The following is a 23018-nucleotide window of genomic DNA, read 5'->3' on the forward strand; positions in this document are numbered from 1 at the left end:
TAAGGCAGCTGCCAGTAGCAAAGAAAGAGGGTGAGAAGAGTGCCAAGAGGGGCGGGATGGTCTCTGGTCATTTGAAAGCAGGGAAAATAGTATGTAAGCCTGATCGTAGCAGACCTGTGATACAGACATTACTGCGGTAAAAACTGAAATGAGGCTTTTGAAAACACAGGCACAAAGACACAGTCCAATCCTAAGTACTTCATGCAGAGTAATGGCTCACTAAATAACTACTGAATGATAAACTCACAAATTAGTGTAAGGTAATGGTCATTTTTCCAAACCAATATGAGCTCCATCTTCTTCAATAATAATAATAAAATAATGATAAACGTAATACCAAGCACTGTGTTAGGCTTTATGTACATATAGTATTCCTAATCCATACAACCACCCAAAGGCAGATAGTATTATTAGCATCAACTTAGCAATTAATGAAGCCAGAATTCCAGAGATGTTAATAACTTTCCCAAGGTCACAGAGGGCAAACAGCAGAGCTGAGAGTCAAACCCAGATCTGCTTGGCTCCAAAACCAATATCTCTCACGTCCAGACTGCTATCTTGGTGGTAAAACATTTTAGATAAGCAGTGTCTGTGGTCCTAAAGATTCTGCCTGTTGTTTTTTATGCATTTATTTACTTACCACATTTTTTCCTATTAAATTTATTGTTACAATACTTACACTGCCTGTCACATATTAAATGCTCAATAAACGTGAACTAAATAAGTGACAAATAAAAAAATAAACCTTTACTTAGTTTAGTATCAAATTCAGGGTCATTTTATAGTTACAAGCTTCAACAGTCATAAAATAATCATGCTAATATATGTTTTCTCTGGTTAACCGGAACTGAAAGCATTCCAGTCTCTCAAAAATCTACTTTTCCATTTTGAATCTACATGGATTAACTTTCCTATTAACGTAGTAGTAACTTTTCTAAATATTGTAGTTAGATGACATACATTATTTTTAGCATTACTGGCCCTCTGAGAAAGTGCCCTTGTTTTTGTGACTGTCTGTCTTACATCCTCTACGGGGCGATCCCCATCTTCACTCATGGCTTTAATCCCCTATATCCCGTCACTTCCAAATTTAACTCTAGGCTGTGGTGGTAGCTGCTCTATGTTCACCAAAACTTACTTCCCTTTCTCCCTGGGAACAGAGCAAGATTGTATTTCCCACCCCCCTTTACAGTGAAGTAGGGCTGTAAAGCTAGGTCTGGCCAATGGTGTGAAGGGAAAAGAACCTATGCTCTTTTCAGATCAGGCAACCATCCTGTGTAACTTTCCTGTGCAGCCACCAAATTCATAGAAACAGAAAGTAAGGTGGTGGTTGCCAGGGACTGGAAAAGGTGAAAACGGGGAGTTGTTCTTTAATGGGTACAAAGTTTCAGTTTTGCAAGATGAAAAAGCTCTGCAGACTGGCTGCACAACAATGTGACTATGCTTGACACCACTGAACTATATACTTAGAAATAATTAGGATGGAAAATTTTATGTAATGTTTTTTAACCACAATAAAAAAAGTAATGGAGGTTGTTATGGACTGAACGTTTGTGTTCCCTCAAAATCCATTATGCGGAAGCCCTAAGTGCCAATGTGATGATATTAGGAACAGGGGCTTCAGACAGATAATTAGGTTTGGATGAGGTCATGAGGGTAGGGCCCCATAATGAAATTAATGCCCTGATAAAAAGGAGAGACCACAGCTCACTCTCTCCACACTCATGCTCTGAGGAAAGGCCATGTGAGCACATGATGAGAAGGCAGTGGCCACAAAAAAGGAACAAACTATTGACACATGCAACAACCTGGATGAACCTTAAAAACATAATGCCAAGCCAAAGCTGGCAGGCACAAAAAGTCACATCTGATATGATTCTGTTTATATGAAGGGTCCAGAATAGGCAAATCCATACAGATAGAAAGTAGATTAGTAGTTGCCAGGGACTTGGAAGACATGGGACATAGGGAACGGAGGGAACGAGGAGTGACAGCTAAAGGGTACAGTGTTTCTCTTTGAGGTGATGAAAACATTCAGGAATTAGATAGTGGTGATAGCTGCATTTTAGGACTATACTAAAATCCATGAAATTATATAGTTTAAAAGGGTGGATTTCATGTGGTATGTGAATTGTATCTCAAAGCTGTCATGAGAAAAAGAGGAAAGATTCAAAACAAAATGTTTGTAAAAAACAATCTTTGCTTCCCTAAAGAGGAGCATGCAAAACATGGGGGTAAAAAACTCCACAAAACTATACAGAATGAAAACACATTGCCCTGGCTGGTGTGGCTCAGTGGACTGAGCACTGGACTGCAAACTGAAAAGCTGCTGGTTCAATTCCCACTGAGGGCACATGCTGGGGTGGCGGGCCAGGTCCCCAGTTGGGGGCGTGCAAGAGGCAACTGATCTAAGTATCTCTTGCACATTGATGTTTCTCTCTTTCTCTCTTTCCCTCCCTTCCAGTCCCTCTAAAAGTAAACGATTAAAATCTTTAAAAATATATACTAATGACAGTCTGTCTCACAATCTAGTATATATATATTTTTTGATAATCTTAAATGCTGGTACATACACCCTCCCTCTTTTTTTAACAGGGTTGATAAAGTTGACAAATTACCTTTCATGTCTGGATTGACTCAATGAGTGGTAACAGGAGATTCACAAGTGATAGGAATAGGAAAGAGGAAAGGGGTGAGTGCGTTGTTCATATTTGCCATCTGGAAAGAACAGAAAACTCTCCAAGTGCTTGATCTGAACTTAGGTTTTTGTATCCTGGTGGCATGCTTGGGTGCCTATAGGGAGAATTCTCATATTCCACAGCCCTAGCAGCCCATAGGAGCCAGAGCCCTTGCAGGGGTTGGGTAGAAGGGCTGGTTCCCTCCTCTCCAGGCCTTCCCCACTTAGCCTGAGGCAAAATTGGTAAACATGCAGCTTCCCAAGATCCTGGGAGGAAGTGGTAAACACAGTGCCTGGGTATGAATTGGTCTTACCCTGGAATTGTGGTTCCAAGCCTGTCTCTTCAATGAGAACTGAGGTAGGTTTTAACAATATAGATTCCCAGGTCCCATCTCAGACATTCTACCTGGAGGCCTGGTGTGGCCTAGAAAACTGAAGATAAGCCAGTGGGATTGGTGCTGTTAGAATCACAGTGTTCAATAAAAGATTACTTGTCTGTCTCGCTACATGGTTGTGAGCATCTTGAGAACAAAGACCTTGTCTTTTCATCTTTGTGGTGTCAGTAGTTAGCAAAGACCAGAACACTGCTTAGTGCTCAGGCATATTTACTGAGTAAGACAATAAACTGTCATCTTGCTATTTTTAAAGTTTAGACTGTACTTCCTACCTATACATGTGAGTATAATTAAATAGCACCAAATATATAATTGCAATGTCATATTTTCTAAGATGTGTCCTCAGCAAACAGTGAGAATATCCTCTATTATTTAAGAATCTATTGACATCCTGCCCTTGATTAGGTGTTATCCCACAGTAAAGTTTGAAAAGAACCTTGCAAATAATGAACTATTATCTTTCCCAAATCACTATTTGCCTTAAAGCACATCATCACATAAAGCTCTCTCAAATGACTTCACACGGTTGTGTGGCCTTGTGCTGCCACTCACCAGGTCCAACGACTGATCTGTACAGTTTAAAAAGACAGGTAATTTGAGTACTGGTAACCCCTTTTAAGCTCAGATTGCGGCATTTGCTTCTTGGTTTCCTTTTCTATTTCATTAAGCTGCCAGAGCAAATGCAAGGTATTAAAATCTCAAATTTTGAAAACAGTTGCAGATTTAAGTAACATAAACAAAGAACAACAAAATGATTGGCCTTCTCAAACCTGTACCTATTCCTTAAGACATATATTTTGGTTAATGACACCGCTAAGTTACCTTTTAGGAGACTCTAGGCATCCTGAGTGTTTTAGCACTTTTTCTATTCTGACTCCCCATAACAAGCTTTTACACTGCAGAAATCATATTGACTGGCTCCCTCCCAGCCACTTGCACATCTGAATGGTGGTTTTAGGGCTCATGATATGCCCTTGCACATATATGCCCACCACATGGATAAAGTTTAACCTCTACTCAAATCATAGTTTGTATGGAACAGTTAAATGCATGGTTCCTAATTTTTAAATAAACTCTCCGATTCTGTGCAATGTATATAAAATGACACATTAAAAAAAACTCTGAAGTGTACCAACATTCCCATTATGAGGGTGCCTAAAGGACAAGAGAGAAAGCAAGAAATTAAAAAATATAGTTGAAAAAAAGTAACAGAAAACTTCCCTAACTTGGTGAAGGGAATACACACACAAGTCCAGGAAGCACAGAGTCCCAATAAGATGAACCCAAAGAGGCCTATACCAAGATACATCATAATTAAAATGCAAATCTTAAAAGCAGCAAGAGAAAAGCAGTTTTGTTATCTACAAGGGAGTTCCCATAAGACTGTCAGTCTATTTCTAACAGAAACTTTGTAGGCCGGAAGGGATTCGCAACAAACATTCAAAGTGATGAAAAGTAAAGACCTACAACTTGGAGTGCTCTACCCAGCAAAGCTATCATTTAAAATCCAAGGATGGATAAAGAGCTTCCAAGACAAGAAAAAGCTAAAGGAGCTCATCACCACTAAACCAGAATTCCATGAAATTTAAAGGGTCTTCCTTAAGAAGAAAAAAAATACGAACAATAAAATTATAATAAGTATATATTTATTAATAATCAAATCTAAAAACAAATAAGCAGAACAGAAACAGATTCATAGATACAGAGAACATTTTGATGGATGTCAGATGGGAAGGGGGCTGGGAAAATGGGTGAAAAAGGTGAAGGGATTAAGGAGTACAAATAGCTGTTACAGAACTGTCATGAGGATGTAAAGTACAGCATAGGTGATATAGCCAATAATATTCTAATAATTAAGTATGGTGTCATATGGGTACAAGATTTATAGGGACGATCACTTAGTAAGTTGTATAATGTCTAATCACTAGGGTATACAACTAAAACTAATATACTATTGCATGTCAAATATAATTGAGAAAGAAAAAATGATTTAAATTAAAAAAAACCTCTGAGAAATTAGGGAGATTATAATTCAAATAAAACTGCTTTACAAATAGTCACTTGAGACATATGAGAGAGAGAACAAAAACAAACATTTTCAAAAGATCCTGAAAATGATATTGTAAGGTATCAAAAATTTCAAAGAAAAACTTGAAGTGGTCCGAGAGGATGACAGCTCAATAAAACACTCCTATTTTAGGATACTAAAGTCTTTATATTGCTGCTCAAAGAAAGAGAAGTCTTTGAACTGGGGAGTAAGGAATAGGTAAGGTGTTTTAAGGTAAAACTCAGCTTTTATTTTGGTAGAATACATGATAAACATTCCTTTTCCACACTTGCCTTTCTTACCTGAAACTAATTAACATCTTGATATGCTTTATTACTCAAGAGACATCTCAAGAGTTCTGCATTTGACAATTAACTGTATACTCTGTTTCAGAAATATTAAAAGGTTTCTCATTAGGGAAAATGAATTTAATATTCTGCAAACTGTTAGACCAAAAATTAGATGAGCCACTGTTGAGATCCAATGTTTCTGCAGTTACTGAGTGACACACAGAGTGAGTGCTATGAAAACTGAACATATGAGCTCAAGTGGAACTTGAAGAACATTTTCACTGGTTCCCACCATCGAGCAGATGATAGATGTAACTGTTGATTGAGGGCAAACTAACTGCCAGCCCAAGAACAAAAACAACATGTACTATTCTTGCATTTTTCTGTAAGTAATACTATGTCAAAATAAATGTTAAATTAAAAGGACAACTTGAATGGAAGGAAAAAAAAATCACATAATTGGTGGTAACTATGCTTTGGGGAGAAACTGCAAAAAGTACTAGAAAGCTGGACCAAGCCACTAAGCACATGTGACTGAGTACTCACTATCTTTAAAAACCCTGCCAAACATTTTGTCTGTCTCTTTGAAACTCATTCAGCTCAAGATTTTTCTCATAAAGATGTATCTCCTATTTAGACTGATTTGCTAGACTCTTCTGTCTGTTTGTCTAAAATATTGTTTCCCAACACTGACTAAACTACCAGCACGGAAAATTACTGACTGACTTGTTCTTTGGTGTATTATTTATGTGACTCATCATAGTCTTGAACAGGCCAGTCCCTGGAATGCCCACTATGCACTTAAACCTACCACTCCTTCTATGTAAACTGCCAGACAGGAACAGCAGACTGGACCTGAGATTGGAACCTGGCTCTGGGAGAGTTAATCCATAAACTGGCCACATGCTTCTCAGCTGGCCTTGCATAAATCTTCCAATAGGGATGACAATATTTAATTGGGCCTTTTTTGAAGGTATTCAACATAGACACAAGAGGGAGAGCTGAACTACTTAAGAGAGCTGACTGAGTCTAAAAGACCCACAAACACACAAAAAATCGGTGACAGAGAAAGCATCCAAGTCACAACAATAGGAGAGCATATTTGAAGCATATACTTCTTTTTTAAAAAGTGTATTTTATTGATTATGCTATTGTAGTTGTCCCATTTCTTTTTCTCCCCTTTATCCCCCTCCACCCTGTACCCCCCTCCCACCATCATTCCTCCCCCTTAGTTCATGTCCATGGGTCATACATATAAGTTCTTTGGCTTCTCCATTTCCTATACTATTCTTAACCTCCCCATCTATTTTGTATGTACCATTTATGCTTCTTATTCCCTGTACCTTTTCCCCTATCCTCCCCCTTTCCCCTCCCCACTGATAACCCTCCACGTGATCTCCATTTCTGTGATTCTATTCCTGTTCTTGTTGTTTGCTTAGTTTTTGTTTTAGGTTCAGTTATTGATAGTTGTGAGTTTGTTGTCATTTTACTGTTCATATTGTTGATGGTCTTCTTTTTCTTAGATAAGCGCCTTTAACATTTCATATAATAAGGGCTTGGTGATGATGAACTCCTTTAACTTGACCTTATCTAGAAAGCACTTTATCTCCCCTTCCATTCTAAATGATAGCTTTATTGGATAGAGTAATCTTGGATGTATGTCCTTGACTTTCATGACTTTGAATACTTCTTTCCAGCCCATTCTTGCCTGCAAGATTTCTTTTGAGAAATCAGCTGACAGTCTTATGGGAACTCCTTTGTAGGTTAACTGTCTCCTTTTCTCTTGCTGCTTTTAAGATTCTTTCCTTATCTTTAATCTTGGGTAATGTAATGATGATGTGTGTGTCTTGGTGTGTTTCTCCTTGGGTCCAACTTCTTTGGGACTCTCTGAGCTTCCTGCACTTCCTGGAAGTCTATTTCCTTCGCCGGATTGGGGAAGTTTTCCTTCATTATTTTTTCAAGTAAGTTTTCAATTTCTTGCTCTTCCTCTTCTCCTTCTGGCACCTCTATGATTTGGATGTTGGAATGTTTAAAGTTGTCCCAGAGGTTCCTAAGCCTCTCCTCATTTTTTTCAATTCTTGTTTCTTCATTCTGTTTTGATCAAATGTCTATTTCTTCCTTCTGTTACAAATCATTAATTTGAGTCCCAGTTTCCTTCCCTTCACTCTTGGTCCCCTGCATATTCTTCTTCATTTCACTTTGAATAGGCTTCACTTCTTCCTTTATTTTGTGTCCGTAGTCAGTCACTTCTGTGAGCATCCTGATTATCAGTGTTTTGAACTCTGCATCTGATAGGCTGGCTATCTCTTCATCACTTAGTTCTTTCCCTGGAGTTTTGATCTCTTCTTTCATTTGGACCATATTTCTTTGTCTTGGCACAGCAATCTGGAAGAATGTTTCTTCTTTAACTCCTTGGTTGTCAGACTTCCACAGTTTGGTTTCCTGGCAGTTCTGGTTGTTTTTTGTTTTTTAAATTGGTTGTTATCCTTCTTTTGGATATGCAAGGAAGCAAAGCGTATCTACCTTTGCCTCCATCTTGGCCAGAACAGAATACATTTCTGAAGCTAAGATGGCAATGAGGCAATAATACAGTTGCTATATTATATCTGCTTTAAAGAAACCGCCATCCCCAAATTATGTTTCAATCAATAAAAGATACTGCTTTTGCTAATCCCACAACCCTAGCAGACTTATCTTAGGGTCTACATCAGGTAACTTGAGCTAGTCTCATTATAACTGAAGAAGACCTTTGTGATTATTATCCACCCTGCAGCATTCAGTATTTCATCCTGGAGCAGGAGCCTGATGATGATAACTATTCATATTCATTTATCACAATTTCAAAATCTAAACGCTCTAAAAAAGCAAGTTTTTTGTAGCTAATTTGGCAGCAAAATCAGACCTAGATTGATGAGTCTTCATCCCACTTAGTATGAAGTTTTGTAAGTTTCACCACTAAACAATTAATGCGTGTGATTACAGGGTGCTGTCTCAGACACTCCTAAGAGGTTTCACAATAAATAACAGATGCATTGTATTACCTTCCTAAAATTAGAACAAAAAATCTAAATTCCAACATGCATTTGGCCCCAAGGGCTTCTGAAAGGAATTGCAGATCTCTAAACACTTAAATAGCCACATTCCATCCTAAGAATTCACATGGATTAGCTCATTTAATTTTTACAACAGTCCTATGAAATATAATACTTCTCACCATCGTACAGTGAGGAAACCAAGGCACAGAGAAGTCCAGTCTGCCCAACTATTAGGTAGTAGAACTAGAACTTCAACCTAGACCCACTAGCTCTAGAGACTCTTGCTCTTAGTTATTACGATAATTCTTTTAACACCAAATGTATTCTTAGGTTCATTTTTAGAAAGTGGAAGTCTTGATGTACTTTCTTGAATTTGTTCCATCTCTAGCATAGGTCATGTTCAATATTTAATGATATAATATGAAACCGTATTTATGTATGTACATATTCTGCAATATACCAGCCAGCAGTTGAATTTGCTCATCATGGCTGAGTTTGTGGGCAAGCCCATAACTTACAACATATCATAGGTGGCACCTTAAAGGTTATCCATTTCCCCATTAGATGCTTAATTCCTTACATAAAATTTTTCTATTTTAACTTGGAAGACCTCTACAATCCTACAGGCTGCCTATGATCTCTGCTAAAAAGTCTTCCTTGTACTAATTCCAAATAAGCTTCACCGAACCTTGTAGCTACTGATTCTAAAAGATACAGAATAAGTCTAATTCCATTTCTATATCTGAGTCCTTTGAAATAACTGTAGATAACTATTTCTCCAATTATTTCTTTCTATAAATGGCTCAAAGAAAACATGGGCAACGTTTTTAAAATATCCAGCAAAAGTTGGTATTATGAGTTAAACAACAAGAATAACCTAAAATATAAAATGTTGATTTCTAGGTTTCCACAGGATAATGGCAGCTGATTATATCCAAATCTGTGAACATATCCCCCAGAGAACTTACAGGTAAACAAGGAGAGCAAATAAACCCATAAAACAAAACTAAAATACAAGAGAGAATATCACAATATTCAATTTATATGCAAACAGACAAAGAGACATTAGAAACCAGCAACACTAATCGACAGCCTATACTGAAAAGATCAGTGGGAGACTAAGTGAAAAAAAGGAGAGAGCAAAGGGTCCTCATGGTGGTAGAACACAGATAATACCAGCCTTAGAAAGAGAGTCCCACCCCACTAGAGTAGGAAATATCGAGAACAGGTTTGAATCCTCGTGAATTGAAGAAGTAACTTCTGTGGAATAAAGGGAACCTGAAAGCTCTTGGAACCAAGGTGACAGTCCTGTGGAGGGTGACGGGATAGCTGGAAGGCTAAAATACGGGTTACCCACTGCACAGTTCAAAGAGGTATTAAAGTCTGGATAGTAGCCAAGACAAAAGAGAAACAGCTGAAGAATTTTATCTTGAAAACATAATCATATAAATGTTTAGCATCATAATAACAAGACTACCAATGCCTACCAAGGTGCAATGGTTTAAAAAAGAAGCCCTACAGAAAAGTGCATTACCTCAAAGCACTCAAAGTGCTTCTTAAGCCAAACTTCTTTCAATACATATTATACATCTGACCAATGTTTTAAATAAAAAACAATGAAAATTGACTGTAAATATGAGTAGCAAAATTTATCTCCTAGATATAAAAGTCCTCTCCTTTCCCAACAAAATCCAATCCGAAAATTATTCTACTAATTTAAATAAACTATTTCCTTAGGAAGATGTCAATGCAATTTAAAAAAGGGTTTTACTAATGATAAGTGTATCGGCCTCCCTGGCACTGTTATTCCTTTCCATACCCTCCGCATCTACCCTTATGTGGCGTTTTATTCCGCAAATCGCCATCAGGGCTCACAGCCTGGGCTGCGAGCTTGTGCCTGTTCATATGTTGCGACCAGTCAGGGGAGAGATGGGTGCAGAGCGAGCACGTGTTTACAAGCTGTTAGATAGAGTGATTTCATGTCTGCTGAATCTAAAAATAAAATGAGTTTACCTATTTTTTAAATTAAAGATTTTGTGATATAATTTATATACAGTAAAATTCAACTTTTTTTAGGTGTTCTTCTGCAGTCAATCTCCTCCCCTGACTCCCAACCCTTGCAATAGCTCATGTGATTTCCCTTATTATAATTTTGCTTCTTCTAGAATTTCATATAAAGGGAATCATAAACTATGTAGTCTTTTATTTTTGGCATTTTACTTCACATAGTGCTTTTAAGATTCGTCCATGTTGTTGAATGTATCAATAGTTTGTTCCTTTATATTGCTTATTTATATTGATATTCCACTGTATGGATATATCAAAATGTGTTTATCCATTCACCAAATGATGGATTTTTGGGTTGTTTACCATCTTGGGTGATTAAGAATAAAGCTGGTGTTTATATATAGGCCATTTTTGTAAATGGATATCTAAGTACCAGCACTATTTTTTGGAAATGACCATCCTTTTCCACTGAGTTATCTTGACATCATTCTTGAAAATCAGCTGACTTTATTATACCTTTGGTTCTATTTCTGGACCTATATTTTCTCCCATTGATCTATGTTTATCCTTATACCAATGTTACACTGTCTTGATTACTGTAGTTTTTATACTAAATCTTGAAATAAATTAAGTCCTCCAAAATTATTCTCTTATGAAACTGCTTTGTCTATTCTAGTTCCTGTGCTTTTCCACATATGATTTAAAATCAGCTTATGAATTTCTGCAAAAAAGCTTGTTGGGATTTTAACTGAAATTGCATTGATTTTATAGATTGCTTTGGGCAGCACCTAAATCTTTAACAACATTAAGTCTTCTGATCAATGAAAATCTATCTTTCCATTTATTAGGTCTCTTTAATTTCTGTCATCAATGGTCTATAGTTTTTACTGTAAAAATCTAGAATATATTTTGCTAACTTTATCCCTAAATATTTCATGTTTTTGGAAACTATTATATAAAGTAATGTATTTTACTTCAGTTTACAATTGTTCATGGCTAGCATACATAAATACAATGAATTTTTATACATCAGCTTGAATCCTAGCATCTTTTAAATAGATTCTTTCAGATTTTCTATGTAGATGATCATGTCATATAAAATGTAGACAATCTGAACTTCTATGTTTCCAATTTGACTTCCTTCCTTCTTTTCCTCCCTCCCTCCCTCCTTCTTCTCTTTTTTGCCTTACCAAACTAACTAGTACTTTTACTGCAATTCTTACCAGAAGGGGCAAAAATGGACATCCCTGACTTGCTTCCACTCTTAAGTGGAAAACATTCAGTCTTTCACCATAAGTATGAAATGTCTCTTGTTAACAGTTAAACAGAAGGAGGGACTTCTCTTGTGGTTTGCTGTGAATTTTATCATAGGTGCATATTTAATTTTGTCTAATTAAATGAAATTCTGTCAAATTGCAACTTTTCTGCATTTATTGGGATGGGTTTTTTTCTTATTCTGTTAATATTGTGAATTACATTGATTGATTTCAATGATGTTATAACAACTCTGCATTCCTGAGATAAGCCCTACTTGGTTTTAATGTGTAATCCTTTTTATATACTGCTGGATTATTTATTTGCTATAGGATTGGTAAGAATTTTCATGTCTATATTCACAGGGCACATTGGTCTGCAGTTTTATTTCCTGAAATGTCTTGGTCAAGTGTTTGGTGTTTTCATGAAATAATTTCCCCCATTCTTTTACTTTTAATTTACCTGTGTTTTAGAATTTAAAGTCAATTTCTTGAGTGCAGCATTTAGTTGAGTTTTGCTTTTTATCCAATCTGACAATCCCTGCCTTTTAAATGTTTAAATGATTTATTGCTAATATAATTATTGATATGACTGAATTTGAATCCATCATCTGGCTAATTGTGTTCTGTATGTCCCATCTATTCATTGTTCCCTTTGTCTCCTCATCCTGCCTTCTTTTGGATTATTTGTTATTACTCAATTTTATCTCTATGCCTGGCTTATTGGTTAGGCCTTTTATTTTCTAGTGGTGGTTCTGAAGTTTACATATGTAACTTAATACAGTCTACCTTCAAATAATTTTAAATCACTTCGTGTATAGCCTAAGGTCATTATAATTGATCTGGATATTGGCACTGTTGCTGCTATCTTTACACTCAGTGCACCAGACTACAAAATTCTTTCAGGTTTGAGGTGCCATTATTTTGTTCTTAGTGTGGGAATTGTAGTGAAGTGCTGGAAGATTATTCTCGGTGTTTCTACTCTACCTTCAGCTTTCAGCAGACACTGCAGACCAGCACCACAGAAGAGTCTCTTTTCCCACCCCTGCACCTTCCCCAGCAACAGGCTACTGTTGCTTATTACTCAGGGTTAGGCTTATTTGGGGGGCCAAGGCAGTTCTCGGTCTCTAGGTCTTAGACAGGGTCTGTGTCTTAATTTCCTTACAAGTCTGCTTTGAAAGGGGATGTGTTAGATAGTTACAAGTCTTTCTGTCCCACCTGTATCAGCTGAACCCTGCCATCTCTCTATGTTGGTTCTTGGGCAGGAGTGTTTTTTCTGTCCCTTTCCCAATGCTACAGGCCTCTGCTTGTATGGGTTCAGGATCCTGGAACCAGGAGTGTTGTCTGTCCTTCTTTCAGGGAAAGTTGGCTTTTGCCTCTACCCTCCTACCAGAAGCAGAGCCTTTTTGCCTGGCTCCTGCAGGGTGGAAGGAAGGTTCTCTAACTTCCTCCTGAGGCAGAGGGGTTTTTTTTGCTTCTACCCTTCTCCCAGAGGCCCTGGGAATGACACAGTTTCTGGGCCTGCCCCCAGTTGCTTCAGTGTTTGCCCCATTTGAATGAGGTGTCTGGGGAAGCAGCAGGGTTTTTGCACCTCTTCCCCAGCAGCAATCATCTCTCAGGCTTGTGGGGCTGATGAGGGCAGGGAAGGGTCTCTGATCTTCTGCTCTGTCCAATTTTTCTTGTGAGCATCTGGTGGAGACCAGTGGAGAAGGGCTTGAAAGTGAGAAATCCCCTTGTGTTTGGAGTTCCTGGTTATTCTAAACTGATATGCAAGCCCACATGTGGACGTCAGGTGGACTTCAGGACTTAACATAAATTTTAGTTATTTCTCCCTACTTGCTTCAATGGCAGCCACCTCTTCCTCTCATGTGCTGTCACAGGTGACAGTTTGTGTACCTCCTCTCTTCTTGGAGGGGCTTGTCACACTTTGGAATTAAGTTACCTTAATTTTCGTATAAGTTCAGCTCTCTAATAAGTTCAAAGTTATGAATTCTGTGGGCTAACTAGATTTTTCTTGTTAGAATGGGAATGACATGCCCTTACAGCTTTCTCCATCCTAAGTGAATGAAAACTTAGGCTTATATTTTATATCTCTTTGCTTTTTAATTTTAAAAATAATTTATTCTATTTTATAAAAATATTGCTCTGTGATAAACTGAAAAATAAGTATTAAAATTAGCCCTTCACCATGAATCGTGTGAAAAGCATTGTTTCAGTGCATCAAGTAACTAGAGCTATGACAAGACTGTCCAAGCAGTGGGTGCCGTCAGCGCGCTCTTTATCTACAAGAACGTTCCTTTTGGAACTTACCACACACTCACAGATAGCATGGAAGATGCATACTAATTCACACTTACAGAGGGTAAAGGCAATAACAGTGGTTAATAAAATATTTTCACTTAATAAAGATTTATTCTGTAGCCTATCATATAGCACCACCAATGTTTTCCCTTACACTCAAAATACACTCAATAGCATTTGTCCCAATTTTCCCTTATGCCAAAGTTAATTATTTAGGATTCTTTCAAAATGTCCCTGATTTCCTCTGGAAAAGGTATATATAAAAAAAAAACCCAGAGTCTACTAACTAGCAGTGGTACTAATTAAATGGAGACATGAGAGCAGAAAGCAGCCTTGAAGACACTTAGTAAAGTATTATCTCTGATTTTCCTTGTTCAGTAGTTTTGAAGCAATCATTATTTTAAAGAATGTTCTCTTATAATAATTTTATAATGGACGTAACACTTTGGTACTCTTTTATCTATCTTTCCCAACAAAATAGCAAACACTTCAAGGACAGTGTTGTATTCATCTTTGTATTTCCCAGCGTCTCACACAGTGTCTGGCACACAGCAGGCTCTTGATAAATACATACTGACTGAATATGTATTGAATTAAATGAATAGATCTGAAAATAGTTCTGTCTACTTTTTCTTGTATGTTTTTACCTTGCAGCCTGCTTTTACCTTGTTCCCTGTCTTTCCCTTTTTGTGAGTGTGCATAACAGCTCTCATAAAATCTATTAACCTCAGTATCTGCCTGGCTCCCTAGTAACTATTACTGTTTGAAGACTCTGCTGGCAGCCCTATCTGTCTGATCAGCTGGCCTCAAACCTATAGTAGTGGCAATAGGGCTAAGATAGTTCTGCCTCTGTCTTTTACTTGGATGACCTGGCAGCCTGCTTAACGGTCAGACTTTGTTGTCAAATACATTTCCCATAACCACGTTAGGGCCTGGATTTCTATCTGAACCTCCCTATTTTTCTCTCTCATTGGTCATGTGTAGCCAGACCTCATACCTCAACCCCTGAACCTGCAAGCAACCTGAGTCACAACAGGTACTTCATCTTATTCTAATATACATTATTATTTAGTTTTCCATATGCTGTGATCAACCTTCCATTAAGATATGTTAGGAAAAAATATATAGGGAGAATGACATTGAAAGTAGATATTACTTTTTTCTTTTCAAATTTTTCAAAATTCCTAACATAATAAAGTCCCCTCCATGAATTAAATCAACTTACATTTGCCAGGCTGGTGTGGCTCAGTGGATTGAGCACTGGACTGTGAACCAAAGGGTAGCTGGTTCAATTCCCAGTCAGGGCACATACCTGGGTTCCAGGCCAGGTTCCCAGTAGGGGATGCCCAAGAGGCAACCACACATTGATGTTTCTCTCCTTCTCTTTCTCCCTCCCTTCCCCTCTGTAAAAATAAATAAATAAAATCTTTTTTTAAAAAAAAGTTAAAAAAAGAAGTGTTCAGAAAGCTTCCTCTCTTCTAAAAAAATAAATCAACTTACATTAACACTTTAGTTTTCCCTTTCTTTTTCTCAACAATTCATTTTTACTTTCCTCACTCACCTCCGAGGGAAAATTAATATGTGTCTTGATATCTTGAAGGGTGATAACTGACAGTGCCTAAGAAGACCAAACATACCTTACAGTTCAAAAAGGTTCACATTTTTCCATAATCATATATTAACTAATCTCATGACTCCCGTAGATTAAAAAAAAACAAAACAAAAAACTCTTACCCAGCCTTAGCAACACTTATGGTTTGCTGCTCCATTGCTTCGTGGATACTGGTTCTATCATGCTCTTTGAGGCTATTAAATTCATCGATACAGCAAAGGCCGGCATCTGCAAGCACTAATGCCCCAGCCTCCAAATTCCATTCTCCCGAGTCCTTTACAGCAGTTACTGTCAGGCCTAAGGAAACAAGCAAGCTGTGTCAGCTTTTATTTTCAAAAGCATTATCTTATACCTATGAAAGGAAATAAATGCCTACATTTTAAAGGAAAGGAAAGGGTATGGAGTCAAGGCTTTTATTTGTAGTCTACCAAAAATGGATGGCATCAGGACAACTGTTTCAGGTTGTTATCGGAATATCCTATGTTCTGAAAATCTAATAGGTTTTATTAAGTATTTTGTGGCAACCAGATGCCTTCAAATTATCTATCTCTTCTTGGTAGTAGTGTTTTTAACCTTTAGAAGGAGCAAATAGATCTCCAGAGATCTTATGACAGGAGGTTTTGTATTATATACTGCAGAGTCAAAAGAAAGAGGACACCAGACATTACAGTCCAATGATGAAAATTAAAAGTTTGCTCCCAGTCACAGAGGATTCCTTTTTCTCTGATTTTAATTCATCCTTTATACCAGTCAATAAAGCAGAGTGGTCAAAAGCAAAGTCTTTGGAGTCACCTAGACTTGGATTTGAAACCTCGATTTGTCATTCTGGCTATTATATAGTAGGCATGTTTCATAATATAGCAAGGCCTCATTACATTCATTTATAAAAGTGGATAACAAAGAAAAGAAAAATATTTTAGACATTCCTGGATACTCAAATAGGATATAAATAAAGCTCTTTAAAAGGTGTATGATACATAATAAGTATTTACAGTAACTATTATTGATTTTAAAAAATTATGAACCTCTGGCTAGACTGATTAAAAAAAAGACAAAAGTTACAAATATCGGGAATTAAAGAGAGAACACCATTATAGATTCTATAGACATTGAACTAATAATACAGAAATAAAATAAATTACTCTATGTCCTAAGTTTAATAACTTAGATGAAAGTCATATTCTTTGAAGTATATAAACTACCAAAGTTTATCTTAAAAAAAGATAACTTGCATAATCTTAAATCCACTTTGAAAATTGACTATGTAGTTAAAAACCTTGCAACACAGAAATCTACAGGCTGAGATGAAGTCATGGTGAATTCTACTAAACCTTTACAGAAAAAATAATACCAATTCTATACAAAATTTTCAGAAATGTAGAAAAACAAGAAATACTTCCCAACTCATTCAATGAAGCCTATCATGTTACCCAAAATATATACAGACATATTAAAGAAAATGGCAGATCAGTACACCTTATAAAATACATGCAAAAATACCCCCCTTCAAAAGGAAAGCAAATTAAACAATACATAAAATAAGAGCTCATAACTAAGTTGAGTTTATTTTGGGAATGCAAGGGTAATTCAACATCAAAAATTAATCAGTGCAATTCACCATGTCAACAAACTAAGGAAGAAAAAACAAACGACTACCTCAAGAGACAGAGAAATAACACCTGACAAAACTTAACAATCGTTCATGATTAAAACATCTCTCAGGTAACTAGGAATAGAGGGAACCTCTTTCAATCTTATAGAAGGTATTTATAAAAACCCTTCAGCTGATACTTAATAAAAGACTGAATGCTTGGAGCTTCATCCCCCTTCTACTCCCAAGATTGGTAAAGGGCAAGGAGATTTGCTCTCAACACTCTTTTCCTTGAAAAGTAAGAACTAACATTTTAAAAATATTTATAGACAATATGATTATGTAAAAAATTACAAAAACTGCAAAAAGTCTACTAGAATAAGTGATTATAGCAAAGTTGCAGTTTGCAAGTCAATGTACAAAAATTAATCATATTCATATACATTAGAAAAATTAGAAATTGCCATTTAAAATAGTACATTTAGGATAGCACCCAAAAGTATGAAATACTTAGGTAAAAATCTTTAAAATTATGTGTAAGACCTGTATGCAAAAACTACAAAACACTGATGAAGGAAATCAAAGATGACCTACTCAAATGAGAGATAATCCAATGTTTCTTGAATGATTTGAAAAACTCAGTATTTTAAGATATCCCCCAAAGTACTCTATAGATTCATTACAATTCCAAACAAAATCCTAGCAGGATTTTTCTTTTTATAGAAATTGGCAAGGTAATTCTAAACTTTATATGGAGAAGCAAAGAAAACAGAAGAGTCAAACCAAAAACAAAGTAGATCTCACATGACCCATTTCCAGATTTACCACAAAGCTAGAGTAATCAATCAGAGTGGTACTGAGAAAGGATATAAACAGATAAAGCAGTAGAAGAGACTAGAGTCCAAAAATAGGCCCACACATACAGGGTCAAGTACATAAAGTAAAAGCAATTTAATGGAAAATGATAATCTGTTCCACAAATAATTGGATAGTTTTATGCAAAAAGAGAAAATCAGTCTTGATCCATATCTCACATGGATACAAAAATTAAGTCATAATAAATTAAAGATCTAAATGAAAAATGTAAAACTTTATAAAAGAAAACTCACAGAAGAAAATACCTGGTTTCTGGTCCAGCATTTAAGGAGCTAAGAAGTTACTACTCCATCTTAACACTGAGTAAAAACCTGAACAAACTGAAAAATCAGTACTTCTTAGATCTATCAGAGAAATGAGGTCACAGGGCAAGCCCCTGCTCCTAAAATTGGAGACATAGAGACAGAGAATCACAATTTACCAGAGCTGAAACCTCCATGGGAACCTGGGCTGGGATAGGAAAATCTGAACCCTAATGGTCAAGCTGCTGGAGACTCGGTGTGGACAATTCTGAGAATTAAAAACTCCAGAGGAACCCAGTTATGGGGTAAGGGGGTCCCCACACTTTTGTGAATTTTAGTTCCAGGAGCTCTACCAGGTTCTCACAGGAAATATCAGCAATTTTTCTTTGATAGTGTAAGCAGAGAGATGGAAAGTCTAAGAAATAATTAAAAAGAAATTCTAGAGATCAAAAACACTATAAAAGAACTGAAGAATACCTTTGATGGACTATCAGTAGACTGGACATGGCTGAGGGAAAAAAACTCAGAGTAAGGAAAATCAATAGAAACTTCTAAAACTGAAAATCAAAAAGAAAAAAAGATGGAAAATAACAGAATATGCAAGTACTATGAAAACAACTACAAAAGGTAAAACATACATGTAATTTATGTAGTGGGAATACCAGAAGAAGGAAGAGAAGGAATAGAAGCAACAATGACTAAAAAAATCCTTGAATTAATGTCAGACACCAAACTACAAATCCAGAAAACTTAGAGAACACAGAGCAGGAAAACTGTAACAAATAAACAAACAAACAAACAATAAAATTATATTTAAGCATATCATATTTAAACTTCAGAAAATTAAAGATGAAGAAAAAATACTGAAGGAAACTAGAGGGGAAAAACACTCGAAGCAAAGACAAGAATATTCAATAATATCTTCTCAAAATATTTTAATATAATTTTCAAAATCCATTAATGCAACAGCATTCACAAATGGAGATATAATCACACTAGGTTCTGCACTGGTTAGAGAACATCTAGAACAGGAGTCAGCAAATTATGATCTGTGGGCAAAATCTGGCCTGGACACCTGTTTTTGTAAAAATAATTTTTTAAAGATTTTATTTATTTATTTTTAGAGAGGGAAGGGAGGGAGAAAGAGAGAGAGAGAGAAACATCAATGTGCGGTTGCTGGGGGCTGTGGCCTGCAACCCAGGCATGTGCCCTGACTAGGAATCGAACGTGCGATGCTTTGGTTTGCAGCCCGCGCTCAATCCACTGAGCTACGCCAGCCAGTGTAAAAATAATTTTTTTTGGAACACAGTCATACTTATTATTTACATATTGTACATGGTAGTTTCACGTTAAAATGACAAAGTTAAGTTAGTTGTGACAAACACTGAATAGCCCTCAAAATCTAAAATGTTTTCATCTGGCCTTTGTAAGGAGGTTGCTGACTCCTGTTCTAGAGCATTAATGCCTACTTTGAGGCATCAAAGTTAAAAGAAATACTAATTTTAAAAAAGTAAACAGATTATGAAAGACATGTTAATAATACCTTAAATTTAAGGAACAGTTTATAGCATGGGATGAAATTAGCTTGAAAGAAAGATTTAGAAAAGTAAAAATAATGTTTACATATTTGGAGAACTACCCTATGGAAGAAGAATTAGGCTAATTTGGAGCAAGTTCAAAAGAAATAACCTAGAACAACACACAAAGTTTTACAGGAAACTGTTGTATACATTGAGGTATTCAGAAATGAGTTAGTTACATTACAAAGTAGTGAACTTTTCCTCACAGTAACTATCTAAACAAAAGTGTAATGTACATTTGTCAGAGGTAGGGCAAAAAGGTATCCCTGCAATGAACAGGTAACTGGACAAAAAAATTGGCACACATTGAGATGAAAGAAATTGAAGATACAAGATACCACAACTATGGGATGCAGCTAGAGCAGTGCTTAGAGAGTTACCATGCTATAAATGCCTACATTAAAAAGGAAGAAACAACTCATATCAGTAATCCATGCTTTCACCAGAAACAATAAGAGCAAACTAAACCTAAAGTAAGTGGATAGAAGGAAATGATAAATACTAGAGTAGAAATCATTGAAATAGAGAATATAAAAACAACTGAGGAAATTAATGAAACCAAAAATTAACAAACTTTTAGCTAGACTACCAAGCAAAAAAGAAAGAATAATCAAATTACTAAAATCAGGAATCAAAGATGAGATACTATTTTACAAAAACAAAAAGGATTTATAAGGGAACACAATGAGTAACTGTATGTCAACTAATTAGATAACTTAGATAACACTGACAACTTTCTAAAAAGATACTACCAGAACTGACTCAAGAAGAAAATGAAAATCTGAACAGACCTGTAAGTAAAGAGACTGAATTAGTCACTTTAAAACTACCCACACACAGCTTCACTGATGAATTCTAACCAAACATTTTAAAAGTCAAACACCAATTCTTCACAAATTCTCCTTTAGAAGTAGACTAACAGGAAATGCTTCCTAATTTATTGTATGTGAACAGTATTACTCACCAAAAATCAGACAAAGGCATTATAATTATATTTAAGACCAGTATCTCTTAAGGCCACAGATACAAAAATCCTGAACAAAATATTACAAACAAAATCTAGCAATATATAAAACGGATTATACATCATGACTAAGTGGGATTTATCTCAGGAATTAAAAATTGGTGCAACCCTGGAAATCAAATAATAATAATATCCCCATACTAAAACAGTAAGGGATAAAAAGCACATGATCATCTTAATGGATGCAGAAAAAACATTTGACAAAATTTAACAAACTAGGAAGAGAAGAGAACTTCCTGACAAAAGGAATCTACATTTAAAAAAAAAATTAACGTCATTGTAAATGGTGTAAGAAAATGTTTTCCCACTAAAATCAGAAACAAAATAGAAATGTTTACTCTCACTACTTCTATTCAACATTGTATTAGAGGTAGTGGAGGTTTTAGGATGGGTAATTAGGCAAAAAATGAAATAAAAGGCTGGGGAAAAGAGAAGTAAAAGTTACCTCTATTTGCAAATGACATGATCTTACATGAAGAAAATCCGAAGGAATTCACTAAAACTTTATTACAACTAGTAAACAAGTTCAGCAAAGTTGAAGGATAAAAAATCAATTTTTAAAAGTCAAGTCTATAACTATACACTTGCAATGAAGAATACAAGACTATATGAAGAAAATACTAATTCCATTTACAATAGCATCGAAAAGAATAAAATACTTAGGAATAAATTTAATAAAACAAGCATAAAATCTTATACCTGAAAACTACAAAACATTGTTAAAAGAAATTAAAGATGACTTAAATGAAAACACATCCTATATTCACTGACAGGCATACACTAACAGGCATTGTTAAAATGGCAATATTTCCTAAAGGGATCTACAAATTCTCAGCTGTATTCTTTGTAGAAATTGACAAAGTGATCCTAAAATCTACATGGAAATTCAAGGAATCACAAACCATCAACATAATCTTGAAAAAAAATTTTGGAGGACTCAAACTTTCTGATTTCAAAACTTACTACAAAGCGACAATGATCAATGATCAATAGTGTGATAGTGGCATAGGGTACAGACCAAAAGAGCTGACTGTGCAGAGAGGAACCCATATATTTACAGTCAACTCACTTTTGATAAGAGTTCCAAGACAATTCATTGAGGAAAGAATAATCTTTTCAAAAGATGCCGCTGGGAAATTGGACATCCATATGCAAAAACAGGAATTTGGATCCATATACTAAAGAATCATTCTAATCAAATCAAAGACTTAAATATAAGGTGCTGCCAGATAAAATTCTCAGAAGAAAAAAAGAGGGGTAAATCTTCATGGTCTTTGATTGGGCAATGTTTTTGATAAATGACACCAAAAGCAAAATTAAAAAAAAAAAAAAGACTTCATCAAAATTAAAAGCTTTGTACTGCAAAAGACACTCCCAAGAAAATGAAAAAATAATCCACAGAAAAGGAGAAAAATTCTCCAAACTTGGTAAATATGTCTCTGATAAAGGGCTTGTATTTAGAATAAAGAACTCTTATAGTTCAATAATAATAAAGAAAAAACCCAATTTTTTAAATGGCCAAGGACTCAAATAGACATTTCTCCACACAAGATATACAAATAGTCAAAAGCAAATGAAAAAGGCTCAACATTTCTAGCCCTCAGGGAAATGTAAATCAAACCACAATGAGACACTACTTCACATACCACCCATGTCTATAATCAGAAAGACAGAATAACAATGGTTGGGAGAGATGTGGAGAAATTGGAATGCGCATACATTGCTGGTGGGAATGTAAGATGGTGCAGCCACTTTGGAAAACAGCCTGGTAGCTCCTCATAAAGAGTTACTATATCATCCAGCAATTCCACTCCTAAGACCCAGAGAAATGAAAACATCTGTCCCCTTCAGAAATTTGTACACAAATGTTCATAGTAGCACAGCTGTTATTTTTAAAAAGTCACTGTGTAATCATAATGGGACTAGTTGGAGGTAGATTCTTCACATGCTGGATTCAAGGCAGTAGCGACACAAATTTTACCAACCTAAAAATCCACTGACTATTTACCTATTAGTTCATTTATGAAAGCCTTCCACTTCCTAGCCTTTCTACTTTTTGACCTTTTCTAAACAACCCTGAAAATAATG

General features: G+C 35.9%; 1 protein-coding gene across 3 annotated transcripts in view; it reads right to left on the reverse strand.

Moving 5' to 3' along the window:
• MCM9 (minichromosome maintenance 9 homologous recombination repair factor) overlaps positions 1-23018 on the reverse strand; it is a 72649-nt gene that overhangs the window by 12679 nt on the left and 36952 nt on the right. For all 3 annotated transcript variants that reach the window (XM_036024623.1, XM_028508398.2, XM_036024624.1), the window contains one exon: positions 15740-15914. In XM_036024623.1, coding sequence (XP_035880516.1) covers positions 15740-15914 — 175 coding nt within the window. The remainder of the gene's footprint in view (positions 1-15739; positions 15915-23018) is intronic.

The sequence above is a fragment of the Phyllostomus discolor genome, chromosome 4 (assembly GCF_004126475.2).
Source record: "Phyllostomus discolor isolate MPI-MPIP mPhyDis1 chromosome 4, mPhyDis1.pri.v3, whole genome shotgun sequence".
Taxonomy (NCBI): domain Eukaryota; kingdom Metazoa; phylum Chordata; class Mammalia; order Chiroptera; family Phyllostomidae; genus Phyllostomus; species Phyllostomus discolor.